Below are 15,659 nucleotides of genomic sequence, written 5' to 3'. Positions count from 1 at the left end.
TAGAATTTTGCATGCTTATCTTCTAGTTGGCTTGTTAAAAACTAGCTAGAATGTGTTAGTATGTAGCAGTAGTAAAAATGAGCTGAAGAGTTTTACTGATCAGTTAAAATGCAACGCAGGAAAAAAAGGAAGCAAAAATATAAAGCAGCTTTTTGCATTTGGCAAATATACTCTGAAACCTAGAGTCAATAACTGAAATTTAAGTTTGTGGTGTTTTTCTTTAAGCACATGTAGTACAGAGATTCTGAGGCTACTTCCCCCTCTTCCCATTTCACCCCTCCTCCCCAAAAGCCTAAAATTGTAAACACTGTTTACTCTGTAAATAATAAAAAGCTACATTTTACCATGGGAGAATTAAATAAGGAAATTTGAGTCTAAAAACAATAAGCAAAAGCATGCAGTCTCTGAATTAACAAATCTTAGTGGTGGCATTTTTATCTCCCATTTTCTATCTTCAGGTAAAGTTTCAACATATATAGAAATTGCTTGCACAGTAAAAATCTATTCTTTTCACCAAATTTAATGCAACAAAAATATATATCATAAATCACCTCGATTCTTTTGTGCCTTTTCAACAGCGAAGATCTATGCACAGTTTCGCTTCCCATACAGTCATATTTTGAGATCTGGCTACTGAGAAATCAGTTACTACTTCATAAACAGTACCAGAACAGAAATTACCTAGACACTGTTTCTTAGTCAGTTTGGGATCCAAAATGGAAAGTGATTGTTTTACGCAGCACTACAGAATTGTAATTTTTTTTCCAGAGAAAGCATGATTTGGCAGCCATTTGAAAATTTAGTAATGAAGTTTCAATTCTTGTAGAGTTTCCTAAAGCCTCACTAATAAGCTGTACCTTGTGACTGTCCTCCATACACTGGAAATACTGGCAAAATGTATGTGGAGCCTTTTTAAAAAATGCATTTGTCAATACATGGTACTTCATATCAGTCAAACAGCTGTGCACTGGCACTATTCTACTCAACCTATTTCTTTGTACCTATAATGTATGCTTTATTCTTACTACTGAAATTAGTGTATAGAAAAATAACTAATCACTGATATTTAAAAATTTGTCTTAGAGATAACGGTTAGGATCTCTTTCATTTAGTAGCTCCTGTCTTTAGATGTTGCAGATCATCCTCGGAAGTAACTGAATCCTCAATGTTCAGAAAATAGCCAGATCTCATCCATATCACAGTTCATATTCAATAAGTCATTTTATTAATCTGATAATGCTAGATGATGCTTACTGAAGCTATTTACAAATTACTGTAACAAAATTGAAAAGCTAGACTCTTAGTCTAGGGTGTCAGTGGTATTTCAGGCTACGCATGCAGCTTTTTACTGGGCTTATGCAATTTAGAATTTAGTGCAGCAATCTTCCCGACTCTTAAACTTCAAAACGGCATAGTTATATGTGGTAGCCATCATGTAGATCAGCTGGTGGAAAAGAACAAAATACAGCAGAGTAAGATACAATAAGCTGACAGCTCAAGCCCTCTTGGACAGTTTTTCGATGAGTTCTATGACTGATGTAACTGTCTCAGGTGATGATTCAAGACTTGCACTAAGCAAATATTGTGCTACTTTAAATAAAATCTACAGTCTGGACTAAGGCTGCTACTGTGGAAGAACAGTGAATATTATCCAGGAATTTGACTAATGCAAGGTTAAAAGTTGATAGCTTCCGTAGTTCCTTACTGTAAGAAAAAAAAGTGAAGCATACCATTTTGTTGTTAGCTACATTTCTACGTGCTGTCTAAGTAGCTTTTGCAGGCCCAGTGACCTGACCCCAGTTTTCAAGAGAAGCAGGGTAACAGGTTCACATACTACCCCTAAGTGTGAAACAATAAAAAGGGGAGAGAGGAGGAGGAGAGAAAAGGGGGAAAGAAATGTCTTGAGTTTAAAAACCCCAGAAGCTAGATATTTCAGAAGAAAAGAGTTAAGCATGGTTACTTCCATCGCTGTGAAAGACAAACTTACCAAAAAAAATAAATAAAATTAAAACATCCCAAAACTTCCTATGACTACAATTTGTGATTTTTGTGGCTTGACATTACCAGAATTGGGCCTTGTCCCAAACGGGAGCCAAATTGGAATTAAACTACCAACAGAGTAATTTATCAAATGCTATTAAGAGTTGCAATAAGCAAAGTTCTAGTCAAAGTGCTATCCCCCCCCATAAAGTCTGCTTGCCTTTATCATGCATATTTTAATATAAGAAAGCTACATTGAGGTGCAATGCACCTAAATAATGGTGACTATTCTACAGGCTAAGTGTAACAGGTATCACTGTTTTCAACGTGTCTAACTTTTTAAAGTATCTTAATGCTAAAAGCTTAAAAGAGTGTTGTTTTATTAGATATATAAAGGATGTTACCCACCAGTGCTATGACAGTGGCACCAGCTCCAGCACAGGCCACAATGAACAGGTGATAGGACATGTAGAACTAGGAAAGAGGAGATTAAAACAAATATTTTAATGATTAGAGGAAAATAATTGAATCTATTTTGCCATTCCAATGGAGAACTCTAATATGGCCAATTTTTTTCCATTGCTCCAAGACATTTTCTATTTATATTACTGGTTATTTATTTACACAACAGGTAGCCCCCAAAAAATTAAAACAATTTGTTACAATTTTTTTCTGGTGGGATGGCAGGAAGAAAGGATGTTAGCCATGTTGATATTTGCCACTGTTGCATAGATGGTTGTTTTGGCAGGTTAGTAGAAGCTTCTGAAAAAGGCATTTATCTTCTCATATTACTTTTTTTGACTTCCACAACAGCCCTGCAGATGGTGGTTGTACCTCATTTGTGTTGCAGATGTTCTCTAAAATTGGACCACAAGCCCTTCCGGGTACAGCATTCCAAGGGATGATACCTGAAATGGTGACAAGAAGCAAAATGTATAATTCATTCTAAACAGCCAACACACACCCCTCCACCACTCCTTTCAAATCTTACTCCGCCACACCCACATGCCAGTTGTGTTCCCTTATGATGCACCCACACATTGACCAGCACAGCTTTGAGTTGGCAAGAGAAATTATAAAGAAATCAATCAGACTGTGCATTCTCCATACACCAAGACTAGCTGCTGCTTGCCAAATGTAGGTTTCCCATATGGCAGCCAAATGGTGATTTTACTTGTTATCAGCCTATCATATGTGAGTATGCCCAACTCCCTTGATTATGGGAGGAAGTTTGCACCTCAAATTGGAACCTTTCAGAATTGCATTCAGTACTGAAATCCTTACTAGGCCAAAACACCACTTGAGTAAGGTTCAGAACAGAGCCTCACTGAATAGAATGTTTGTACGTACTTCGGTGTATGTGTATCCCGACAGTACATCCCAGATTTTCCAGGACAGTCCCAATTTCAAATATTGTGTCCCATTGTCCCTATAAATCATCAAAATGTCCTGGAAATTCCAATATTTTGGCAAATATTTCAGCTCTAAGGCTCCCTAGTGGATCTGGCTTGCAGGGAAGAAGCACAGCTAGAAGAGGCTATGTTCTCTCTCTTTCCCCCAGCTGGGGGAACAGCAGCGCAAGGAAGTATTTTCTGGAGGCTTTTCCCGCTGCTCCATAATCCAGCCAATAGGAGCAACCGGAGGCTGTGCCTGGGGCACAGTGTTGGGAGCTGAGTGAAAGCAAGTGGCCTCCCCTTCCCCCTCATGCCTAAGACCCTGCATCCCCAGTCTGCTCACCCACCGCCTCCACCGAGATCCTGTACCCCCAGCTCCCTTACAAATCAGAAAAAAATCTTTGTCAGATCACGTGTCCTGATTCTTGGTTAGAAAAATATGGTCACTGTATGTCTATAGTGATAGGGAAGAATTACAAAATACAGTGTTTCCTGTTTTATTTCCAATAGTAGAAAATGTTTAGTTGAAACCTGGAACATATAAATACAATACTTTGACCCCTTTCACTCTAAAAAAGCACATCATGATTGTTTATTTACTGGCTTTTGGGGTTTTTTAAACAAATGAGATACTAAACATTTAAACTTGTATGCCCATAACAGATATAAATCTTAAATACAGGCAAGTAGCTTTCATTTTACATCCATTTAAAACATATACAGCAAGCAAGTTTTTCCATTCATTCTGTAAGCCTAGCCATGCTAGTTTTTAAACGGCAGTATATCACTTTAAATTGCATTAACATCTGTCTCCACAATACAATTTAAAGAAGAGTTTTCACTGCTGTTAAAGCAATTCAAACTCTGCTGGCTGGAATTAGTGGTTGTGGGGAGGGCAAGCTGTCTGAACATGAATTTATCATAAATTGGTACAGCTGCTGAAAACGTTTTACAGAATTTACTGCATAGCCACTTTTAGTTGTCCAAAATACACGTCCAAAATACACAGCACCAACCCAAGTAAATACTGTAGCGGGGTACTAATTGCTTAGTCAAAGATGCATGTATTGAATGTTATTGTTCAATTTTGATGTGCATATTTGGAGTTACTGGGGGAAAATTTTACTCTGGGGTCTTGTAAAGTTGCATTTGGATGGAGATTGTAAATGATGCATTTATCGATAGATTATTTGTTTTCCTCTGGATTTTTGTCAAGCTGCATTTGGATGGAAATTGAAATTCAACTGAATGTACAAAAAACATTTTACTTTTTTTTTTTTACTAATTAAAAAAAATTAACCCTCTGGATATATATGAGAAACAAGTTTGTCAAAACAAGTTTCACATTTAAAATTATTTTCTTAACTAAAGGTCATTCATTTTAGTTATTGTATTGACATATTGTTTCTGGTCACCATAGGCCAGACTGTCTAAGATATTTAGGAGCCTGATGATGAAGATAGGCACTAATCTGCCACAGCACTTTTGAAAATTGGATGAGGCACCTCACTCTCATAGAAATAAGTGAGTGAGGTGCTTAAACTGCTTTGGGCTTTTGAAAATCCCACTAGGTGTCTATTTCATTGTTTTCAGTGAGAGGTGCTTAGTATATATTTTTTGAAAGTATGTATGTCATCTTCTGTCAGCTTGGTTTTGGTTCACAGATTGGAAGAGGAAAACACATTGACCTGCTTTCAACTCTCAGTTTGCCAACTGTGAATGAACTAGTCCAAATGAAGAAAATATTCTATCTGAACCCCTGGCCCCAAAACTAAGATAATTAAGACTGAAAATTTTCTGCACAGAGATTTATAGCTTAGTTTTACTTAATGTACTCTATCAATGTAACATTTATAAAGCTTGAGTTGACTTTGACAGTTTGATATGTTCTACCTGTTTCTCTATATAATTAAAAAAGCAGCACCCTTCAAAAAAATAATCTGAGGATTTTTTTTCTTGCAGAATTTTTTAAAATTATTTTAATAGATTATCATAAATGTAGGCCTTAGCATAGGTTATCATATTTTCTAATTTTAAAAATCTGTTTACAAGAAAAAAATAAATTTGATATTTTCAGAATATCAATGTATCCATTTTGTTTCTAAGCATTTTATTTTGCTGATTGTTTAATATTTAAGCATGATATAATAATATGGGTAACAGCTACACAGTCATTTTAGATACTTGACTTTCTGTTCAGTTAAACTGAATGAATCTGGAAGGAGGTTGGAGTAAACTGCATGAATTGGAAAAATAATGAAATTTTCAGATACCATACTTTGCTTTTCGATAAGACAGACAAACTTACTGAAGACAGAACAAGCAAAGAGGATAAAGAATTTAATCGAGATTAAAATAAATACCATATTGCCTGACATCCACACAGATCTGGTCCCCTGAAGCGGTCATATTTGTCTGGAGTGATTTGATGACTTCACAAGTTGACCATATGTTATAGAACATAAAGACGGGCACAGCGGAGAAGCCAAAAACCCCAAGCCAGGCCACTCCAAGCACATACGTGAGGAAAACAAACTAGGCAGAGAAAACATACATTTCAAATTTAATTCTCTGAAGGGAACAGAATGATTATGCTCTTTTTTGGGGGGAGGGATGCTTATATTTTAAATAAGCTCCTACAAGTCATTTTCAGGAAGTTTAACATTAAAAGCCAGTTGCCATAGCGTTTTTTCCTGGTAAATAGGATTTTTTTTGGACAGAGGAAAATGACCACACCAGCATCTCTCATTTCTTGATTGATGTTTTCTTTACACAAATACTTGGCTTGAAGGCAATAGTGAAAATGTAAGCCTCAAATACTCCATTTTTAATCTGTCTGCTTGAGTAAACAGCTTGAACTTCTTAAAAAACAGTTTAATTCTAACACTGTTAGAATTCTAAACTGAACCAGTAAATGCCAGCCGCATTTAACAGATTTTTAAGAATTAATTATATTGAGTTAACAACAAAATATACATGAAATTCTCTAATTCTTGCTTGCCTGTATGCAGGGGGATCAAACCCTGCACATCTCTCTGGAGATTTAGTGGGGGCAATTTTGAACATAAATTTATGGAAATCCACTTTTGTCTTCTGCAAAATTAATTGGGTTCTTAAAATGAGACACCAAACCGGGGGTGGTGGGCAGTCAAGATTTTGGAAAGTGGTCGAGGGCCGCACTCTTCCATGGTATTAGTGGAGATGCGGGGTCTGGGATGGAGGTTGGGTTCAGAAGAGAGCTTGGGGTAAGACTGGGATGCAAGAGGGAGACTGGAGTCTGGGAGGGAGCTGGAATGAAGCAGGCGGTTGTGACCTAAGGCAGGGGACTGGAGTGCAGGGGTTTGGGATGTGACCTACAGTAGGAGGGGATTGTGATCTGGGGCAGGAGATTGGGGTGCCAGATCTGGAAGGGGGTATGGGTGTAAGGGGGGGACAAAAGGTTTGGGTGTGTGTGGAGGGGGGATAGAGAGTTGGGGCAGGAAAGGGCTGGGGTGCCAGAAGCAGGCTGTGCCCAAGAGACTTACTTGCCAGTTGTCAAACTAGCTGTTACTTTTTAAATAAGCAAAACAAAAGATCATAGACATGAGATGAAAGAGCCATATCTACAATCCATCCTCTTGCAGGGTATAATTTCCTTACAGAGAATGTCTATGATATGAAGCAGATACTGCACTTGTTTTTGGCTTTGGCAAAGACCCTAATTTTATGTTCTGAATTGTTTGCCAAACTAAATTTTGCTTTAGAGAGCACCATTAGAAAGATGTGGTTAGTACTGTACTGGGCTTCTAGAGATCTGATAGAGTTCTACATTCTACTGCAGACTTCGTGTTTGATTCTGGGCAAATCATCTCTGTGCCTCAGTTCGCCATGTAGAGAAGAAGAAACTAATGCTTCCTTTCTCCCACTTTTTTTTAATCTATTTAAGTGGTGAACTCTGCAAGGCAGGAATGGTTTCTGGTTTTTTTAACTTTGCATATTTAGTACCTAGCCCAGTGAAGAACAAATTCTGGCTTAGACCTCTGTGCACTAACTACAATACCTTACAAATACTAGTGCTTTGTAAATGTAGTCTGAAACCTCCAGCAAACCTATTTACTGATTACATTGTAAAAGTTATGTCCAGGTACTGAAAATATGCCCTTCTAATTTGTATGAAGGTGTCCCAAGTAGAGGGGAAACACTGGCTCTGCCAGCCAAAGCAATGCATTTTCAGATGTCTGCCTAGGGTCATCTGTAGATTAAGCACTGCAAAGTCAACACAATGGAAATCTCTGTGAAAGTCAATGGGGATGTGAAACAAACAAGAACATGGAAAACCACCATAGAGCCAGCATCCCTGGAAAGAAAGTCCAGGAATCATGTTGTCTTTGGGGGGAGAAAACTATGAGTCAGGGAAATATAAGCAGCAAAGACATTTTGTTGTGAGAAAGCTAACAGGAGCACACTTTTTGCATTCATGGAATTGGATCCTGGTCACATGTGCCAGTGATGCTGGGAGTTTGCTTTACATGAAAATTGCTTGAGACAAGGATGTTAGCCTCACAGTTAAATTTAGACATTGTGTTATAATATTTGTCTTAACATAATATAACCTGTTCTCATTATCCTGGCTCACTAAATCTTCATCTCTGTAAATAAACATATATTTCTATTCAACGTAAGTAGGTAGGTTTTTTTAATATAAAGGACCTAATCCTGAACTGTACCAGCCAATATGGATACTGTCTCTTTAGAGACAAATTATCTGATAGTAATCCTGAGCAGCCAGTGACAGGGGCTGAATGCTGCCGGGAGCACCTTGAGGACTCAGGATATGGTGTGTACTTAGCATTAACCTGCTCAAGGAGGGAAAGGTCTGCGGTGAAACCTGGAAGTGCATGGTCAATAGAGGCTGTTGGTTGCATGGAGCCAAACTGCAGTCAGCATAAACAAGGTTGCTTCATGCTAAAGCTATGTGGTGTCAAGGTATCTCAGGACCTCTGGGGAACATTCCCCAGGGGCATTCTTTTGTATATAAAATTACTTTTTCCCCATTTTAGTGTATGACTAAACACTGTTTTTGAAGCAACGAGCATAAATAGATGAGAGGATTGGGATGCCAGGCCAGTTCTTTGTAAACCCCGCCTACTTCAACTTCAGCAGCCTTGGAAGAATTCACATTGCTACTGAAACGTAACTGTTTTGGCCTCTCTAATTGTATTGGCTGCTGATGTAGCTCAGCATTTAACTTGGCAGAACTCAGTGAAACTGGTTCCAAACTATTGACTATCACAGTCATCTACTTTAACTGTTATTATATTTCAGCAGTGCCCAGGTCCTCCAGTTGGATCTTGGAACCAGTAGCATTAGCCATTGTCACACGTTATGGAAGGCTAGCCGCCTGCCCTGCAGCACTTACGGTTTAATGAGAGAAAAGGCAATCAAAAGGGCGTGACAAACAAATGGAAGGCTTTGGAAAGGGAAGAGAAAGCTAAGAGTGAAGTAACTTGTGGGTACACAGACTTGCTACATGTACCACTCAACGCTTTCAAATTAAAAGGGTGATTTTTTAAAAAGAAAAGCCAACAAAATGTAAATAAAATAGCTATTAATCTCCATGGTCCGCTCCTTGCACATTGTCAGGGGCAGGTGTCCCTGAGTGTCATGTAGAAAGGGATCTGAAGGACAGCAGCATCTGAGTGCTTTATGGCTTAATTCAGCGAGGAAAAGAGGGATCCAGAAGACAGTTACAATCCTGCATGGAGAGGAAGAAGGGCTGAGGGGGAGTCAGTGAGGGAGAAGAGTATTGCTCAGTAAGGCAGATGGGAGACCTGTAGTAGAGAAGGTCCACATGGTTATGGGACTTGGTTCAGAGACACTAAGCAGTATGGAAGCTAGGCAAAGAGACTGCATATAACCCAAGGCTGGGATGGATTCTGCAGTGGAACAGAGAGGCAGAGAAATCAGGTGCAAAGCCTAAACGTCATGGATGTGTATTTCTATAGGGCCAGACTCTTTATTTATGCTTTATTTGTATTAAACAGCACCTTGCTCCAGAAATACTCCTATTGACTTCAGTAAGAATGATGATGATTTTGGCCAGGACAGGGATGGTGGAGTTTGGGGGGGGGGGTTTACATGAAGATTATGGAATCCTTGACTCCTATGATGACCAGGAAAAGTGCAGCCTTAGTGTTTATCTGATATGGCTCCTCTGTGGCACTGGCATCCAACCATCATCCTATAAGCTTGGAAATCTACCGTATCTGCTAGAACTTAGCCAGCAGCATGGGAAGAAGGAACTGGCTGCACTGGCAAAAGTTGCATATAAATTGTAATTGCTTAGATTTGTAGTGTTATGCAGATATATTTCCCCTTTTATGTTCAATTAGTAATATCATTTTAATCATTAATGTGTTATGGGAACCCATTACTTTATCACTTCTAAATTCCCACATTTCATTGTATCTCATGTTGTACATTTGTTTCAATTTCTATCTCTGCTACTACTGTAAAAAGTGGTCATATTTTTCAACAAGTCAGGAAAAACTATATGCTTTTGTACCTCATTTGAACATTCATTTATCATTGATGCATGCAATGATGGCAAATGTATAAAGAAATGAATAGTCACTTTTGTGACTGCAGTTAACTAACTTTCATATGTAATTATGAACTCAGTGAAATATGCAGATGTATAGGCATTTGTGTGTTCCCGACCTTTCAAAGTAAAGCCTTAGATATAATTCAGTTGTCATCTTTTTAATGTCAGACATGCCAGAAAATAAAATGAAAAATATTGAAAGTATAGCTTCTTAGCTTCAAGTATTATTAAATTAGGTCAATTAAGTAATTTTTATTCTTTCTTTGAAAATAAAGTTGAAAAATTGCTCTCTTTGTTCAGTGCAAACATGCTATTCCTTTTGTATATTTCTTGGCTGAAAATCTCTACATTTACAAGCAATATTTTATTTTGTTTTATTAAAATGAAATATAGTCACATAAAAAAATCTCTGCGCTTTTTATCCACACTTGCTTCTGTGCAATCCCAGCCATTTGCTTTGCTTTCTTCATAACTATCAGCTTTGAATTAAAATTTTCTGAGGCAGTTTTGAAATCTTGGCTCAAGAACATTGTGTTTCTATTCCTAAAGTGTACAACCACACAGCGGCTGGGGACAGGAATTTAAAGTTTTACTTTAAGTTTATTTTAAGTATAGTAATGGGAAAACCTTTTGGAACATTTAAAAGCAGGGGTGGGCAAGAGAGTCTCCCCAGCCCTGCTGCTCTCTCTCTCTCCCTCCCCCAGACCCATTGAGACCTAAGAACAGGGGAGCATGTGAAGTCCCCTCCCCCCACCAGAGACGGTTCACTCTAGGCACCGTGGGGCATGATTGCCTAAAGCAAACCACCAGCTGCTCAGAATAGTGGGCAGTTCTCTCCGGGTGCCGGAGGGCAGGCGGCAAAAACTTCACATGCTCCCTCTGCCCCCAGGCCAATCAGGGTTTGTGGGTGGGGGGAGCATGGAGGTGTCCTGGCTGCACCCCTTCTGCCTGAGGCCCCGCTCCTTCTGGAGCAGCCCAGGGCCACTTCAAAAATGTATGAAGTGGGTCCCCATCTAAAATTAGTGCCCATCCTTGTATTAAAGGTTTTAAATATGTCATCTGTATTGAAAACTCCTTGAGCAACCTTGAATCAGTTGCTTTCTCTCTGTGCCTTGATTTCCCCATCTGTAAAAATGGGACAGTAATATTGGCTAGCTTCTAGGAGTGTTGTGAAGCTTCATTCACTGCTATTTCAAGAATTTTGTGTCCTTCAGATTCAATGTGGTATAGAAAATTAAAGTTTTGCTATTTTTGAAAATAATCCTGTATAAACTCTAATCTCTATGAGTTTTGTGGTCCCAACTCTGAGTCCATAGTGCCATGGTTCCCATACTTTAAGTTACTTTATGAGGTATGAAAAGTTTAACTGGGCAAAAACATTGTGATGCAACAACATAAGTGTCAACTAAGCCAGATCAAAGATCTTAGCTAATGTGAAGAAAACATAAAGACAGCTATTATTCTGACTTTTGATAGAATGTCTACTACAACACTGTACTCACCATTCCACTGATGCATCGGCCACAGGCTGTTGTTTTGAACTCACCATGCAGCTCCTTCACAGCACTTGTTGTATAAAAACCTTCTGCCAAGAGGATTATTCCATATAAGAAAAAAAATGATGCAATGCCATAGATTACATACTGCATTAGCTGTATTCTAAAATGGAAGAGAAAATAAAAGTTAGTGTCAGACTTTGAGTCATATTAACACAAGCGGGCCCTACCTGACTATACGAAGTCTGAGCGAACTTATTCTGCCAAAATGCCAGTGAAGTATTGTGGATCTGTTTAAAGAAGAATGTCAGGGGCATTTGTCCCAGCCTTATGATTCTCATTTTACAGATGTGGAAACTGACATGAGAAACTCAGGCGTACCAGAGGGACAGAGGTTTAGGGCCTGCCTGGGAGTCAAGAGATTTGGGTTTTAATCATGGTTGTTACTTTGGCTATATGACTTTAGGACTGTCACAATATTTAAGCCTCAGTTCCTTGCCTGAAAAATGAAGATATATCTGTACTCCATAGGGTGCTGTGACCCATAACTAAATGCGTGTATTATGGTATGTATGTAGGAGCAAATGTTGACGTGGCAAAGGTTAGATGAGAATTTGAGTATTCTGACTGCTTAGCTCTGCGATCGCTCCAAAAAGCTATGTTGCATATATATGTCACAGGGCATGATAATTTTCACGAGAATATGTGAAATTAGCATCACTGTCAATGTTAACACATTCTTCAGTTCAGGAGGGAGTCTATAGTTACACAGCAAAGGTTCAAGAATGTTAAAAATACAAATCAGGAGTTCTAACCTACTAAAATATCCATAGGTACTTTTACAACTCTTTCCCCTCCAACTAGATTTGTCAATTTCGAATAACCCCTGGCATTTCTTATTATGTTTCCACTTAGCAGCCATAGCAATTCAAGTACCAATTGCTCATTTCCCTGAAACAATGCCATGGTAACCATGGTTGCGGAGAGATAGTTGGTCACAACAGCTCTCTCCCGTGTGATGCTAGCAAGAGTTTTTGCAAAGCGTGGTCCCTCTCAGCACGCATGGGCTACATTTGAATCATTTGGATTTCTTCTACTTTGGCTCATTTAAACAAATGAACCCCCTGTGACTTTGCACATTAGGCTTTGTTACATGCTCTGTTGCTCAGGCTCAGAGATCTATGCAATCACCACAAACTATGGCTCTGCTGCATTGGAGAGCCCTGCAAATCTGTGGAGTCACTGATCATTTTTGCAGATTGTGTATCAGACGCGGATAAAAGTGCACAAATGCTCTATGCATGCGTAAAGCACCCATAAGCTACTAGAACCTTGTAAAAGGGTTTTTAAATACTTCTAGACAAGCGCTTGACCTAGGGTAAACTGTCACCTATCAAGGGCCAGGTGAACAAGATTGAAGGAGAATAGCTTTTTCTCTCAAAAACTGGGATCCAACAGTAACTGATCAAATGAAATACGCAGAGAGCTGTCAAAAACAGAGAGAAGATGACAGAGAAATTCTGAGAGTCCCTGTGCCTTAGATTACGAATGACTGGGATCTTACCCAACACACCTGACTCCACCTACACCAGTGGTCTCCAAGCTTTTTAAGCACAAGATCACTTTTTGAATGTAAGTCAGTCCAGGATCTACCTCAAACCCAAATACCTCTGTCCAGCCCCTTTGCCCAGGCCCCACCCTTCTCACTCTGTGAAGATGGGGTACAGAAAGGGGGACAGAGTGACATCAACGCCCCCCTGCCTGACTCTCCCACTCTGCACAACAGGCAGGAGGCTCCCAGGGGGCAGCTCTGAGGTTCTTGGCAGGAGCAGCAGGGCAGTGGGGGGAGGGGCAACTGAGGTGCAGGCACTTGATAGCCTCTTGGGCAAACCAATCAGGATCACCGTGACAGCAGCTCCAAGATGTACCAGTAGATTCCGATCTCCTGGTTGGTGACCACTGCTCTACACCAATAGCCTCATGTGGACTAGAACAAATGACTTGGCAGAAGAGGGCAGCTAAACAAAGTTACAAGGGCTCTTCCTGCCCACTTCCATCACCTGAGCATGTAGTGCCCCCTTCCCTTCCTAGCCCAGGAAATATAGGAGACAACCCCACTAGGAGGATTCCCGAGCCTCACACCAAAGCTCTTGGGTACCCTGTCCAAAATAGTGGACTTCCCCCCTCACGCCCTGCTCCTGTCCTATTATTGATCATGGATTTGAGGACATTGCTCCAGTTCTGCCAGACTCAGTCCTGGATTCTGCCTCTGACTGGTGCAGCTCAGTAGCATGCACAGAATGAAGGAGAGAGGAGTGTGACAGTTTGTCCTCCTATAATCGTTTACAGGAAATAATGCACATACCTCTGGAACAGCTATGATTTGGTTTTCTACATTCTGCTCCTTTACATTTTTAGACTGGAAACATGGTCATTGGCTAGAAACAGCTGCCATTTTGCATTTGATTCAGATACAGCGGTTAACCAAGGAGAGTAAGTGCATTTGTCTTAGGACTTTACACCCATTCTTCCTCTTTTGCCTACCATAAGTCATCACTGAGGCTGAAATTATATGCTGAATCTCTGTGCATGGAAATGATAACACCAGGCATTTTGTACTGTGTGTATATTATTTTGAGAAAACAGCCTAAGCCTCTAAGTTTTGCATTTGAGTTTGGATCCATTTCCAATTTTAGTTGTGTTTTGTATTGCGGGGTGTTTTGCTGGACTTTTGTCATGAAGTAATGGAAGAGGGATGTACTTACACTTCACTCAGCAGAGCATGATCACTGGTGTTTGTGGAGAAGTGCTGTTCAAGGATAGATACGGTTCCAGTGAGAGCCACATGACCACAGCCACAAAATAATGCTACCCCAGAAAAGCAGAGAATGGTTGCCACAAGTGAAGCATATGGAACTCCTCCCAGGCACTTAATGCAACATTCAAAGCAACCTAAGCAGAAAAGATGAAACAAAGGAAACATTATTAAATACAACTGTAGGTTATGAGAAGAATATTCACTTTTCATTTAGCACAACCAGTGGGAGCTAGTTTAAAATAAAAAAAAAAAAATTGGCAAAGTGATATGTGGAAAGCTAGCAGAAGATGCAACAAGATGACTATTCCTGTTCCAGAGCAATGATCTTCAACTTTGTCTCTGTGAACTCAACAGCACACAAGTGGAAACGGGTTGAATCTTCATATCTTTGCAAGATCAAGACAATGTCACTGATGAGTCAGCTCCTCAACCAAAAAACAAAAATTAATTTAGCTAAGTGAGTCCCTTTACTCTGACTCCTCCCAAACGATATAGAAGATTTCAAAACTATTTGTATTAACAACATGAAGCATCAGTTACACTACTACCATGCTCAGCAAGCAAGCCAAGGAAGCCACTATGCAATATGAGGAAGCATTCTGGGAAGATACATTTTATTTTACACTTCTGATGAATGAAGTTCTATATTCCAGGGGCTTCAAAATCTGGCTGTTGCACAGTTTGTCTAAGGACTGGGCTTTTAAAGTTGATGTACATAAAAGCCAGAGGACCTGAGGTCAAAAAGGAGACTATTTGGCGTGAGATAATCAATATTAAAGGGAGAAAAGCATATTTATATAGAAAGAATAAAAGAAAAAAGTAAATGTTTGGCAAATAAATTGAGACTAAAGTTCCCTTTTCACAAGGTACATTGAGGTGTAAACTACTATTTAGAAAGCACAGTTTTGTCTCCAATTTAATAGAAAAATACTGGATGTGCTGCGTCATCTGGATGAAGGTTACAGTTATAGAACCACTGTCTTAGACACATTGTGATAAGGTAAATTCACTTGCAACTATCAGATTTTTCCTGACAGCATTGCCTGAAAAATCCATTTGCTAGTGGGACTGAGTAGCATGAATTGGAAAGCAACAGAGCTGTCAGTGTGTTATAACGTTAATGGCAATCTATACCAATTCATTATTTCAGAGTGATAGCATTAAGCTGGCTAAGCTTTCATCATTGGTGTAGGTTATGCAAAGTATAAACCATTAGGATACTGCTCAATGGAACTACCAGTGCTGAATGCAAGAGAAACAGTTTGTTCCTTTGAACATATGATACAGAATGAGTCATTTATCCGTTTAAGATTTATGGAGGCAACTGAGTGGTGCACACAACATAACTTTGGTCTCAGAAACTCCAAGAAAAGATCAGCAGATCTATG

General features: G+C 39.4%; 1 protein-coding gene across 7 annotated transcripts in view; it reads right to left on the bottom strand.

The window, feature by feature from the left end:
- The window catches only part of GPM6B (glycoprotein M6B), a 141,430-nt gene that overhangs the window by 2,059 nt on the left and 123,712 nt on the right, over nucleotides 1-15,659 (bottom strand). For 5 of the 7 annotated variants that reach the window (XM_075914569.2, XM_075914596.2, XM_006122807.4 and 2 more), the window contains 5 exons: nucleotides 14,219-14,405; nucleotides 11,460-11,616; nucleotides 5,738-5,909; nucleotides 2,815-2,888; nucleotides 2,389-2,454 (listed from right to left, as the gene is read on the bottom strand). In XM_075914569.2, the coding sequence (XP_075770684.1) occupies nucleotides 2,389-2,454; nucleotides 2,815-2,888; nucleotides 5,738-5,909; nucleotides 11,460-11,616; nucleotides 14,219-14,405 (656 nt within the window). Of the gene's footprint in view, nucleotides 1-59; nucleotides 1,445-2,388; nucleotides 2,455-2,814; nucleotides 2,889-5,737; nucleotides 5,910-11,459; nucleotides 11,617-14,218; nucleotides 14,406-15,659 lie in introns of those variants that run through there. The other 2 variants (XM_006122806.5, XM_006122809.5) reach the window with 1 other exon arrangement.

This window comes from Pelodiscus sinensis, chromosome 1 (assembly GCF_052426305.1).
Source record: "Pelodiscus sinensis isolate ZL-2025 chromosome 1, ASM5242630v1, whole genome shotgun sequence".
Taxonomy (NCBI): domain Eukaryota; kingdom Metazoa; phylum Chordata; order Testudines; family Trionychidae; genus Pelodiscus; species Pelodiscus sinensis.
This window is presented reverse-complemented; position numbering and strand designations above follow the sequence as displayed.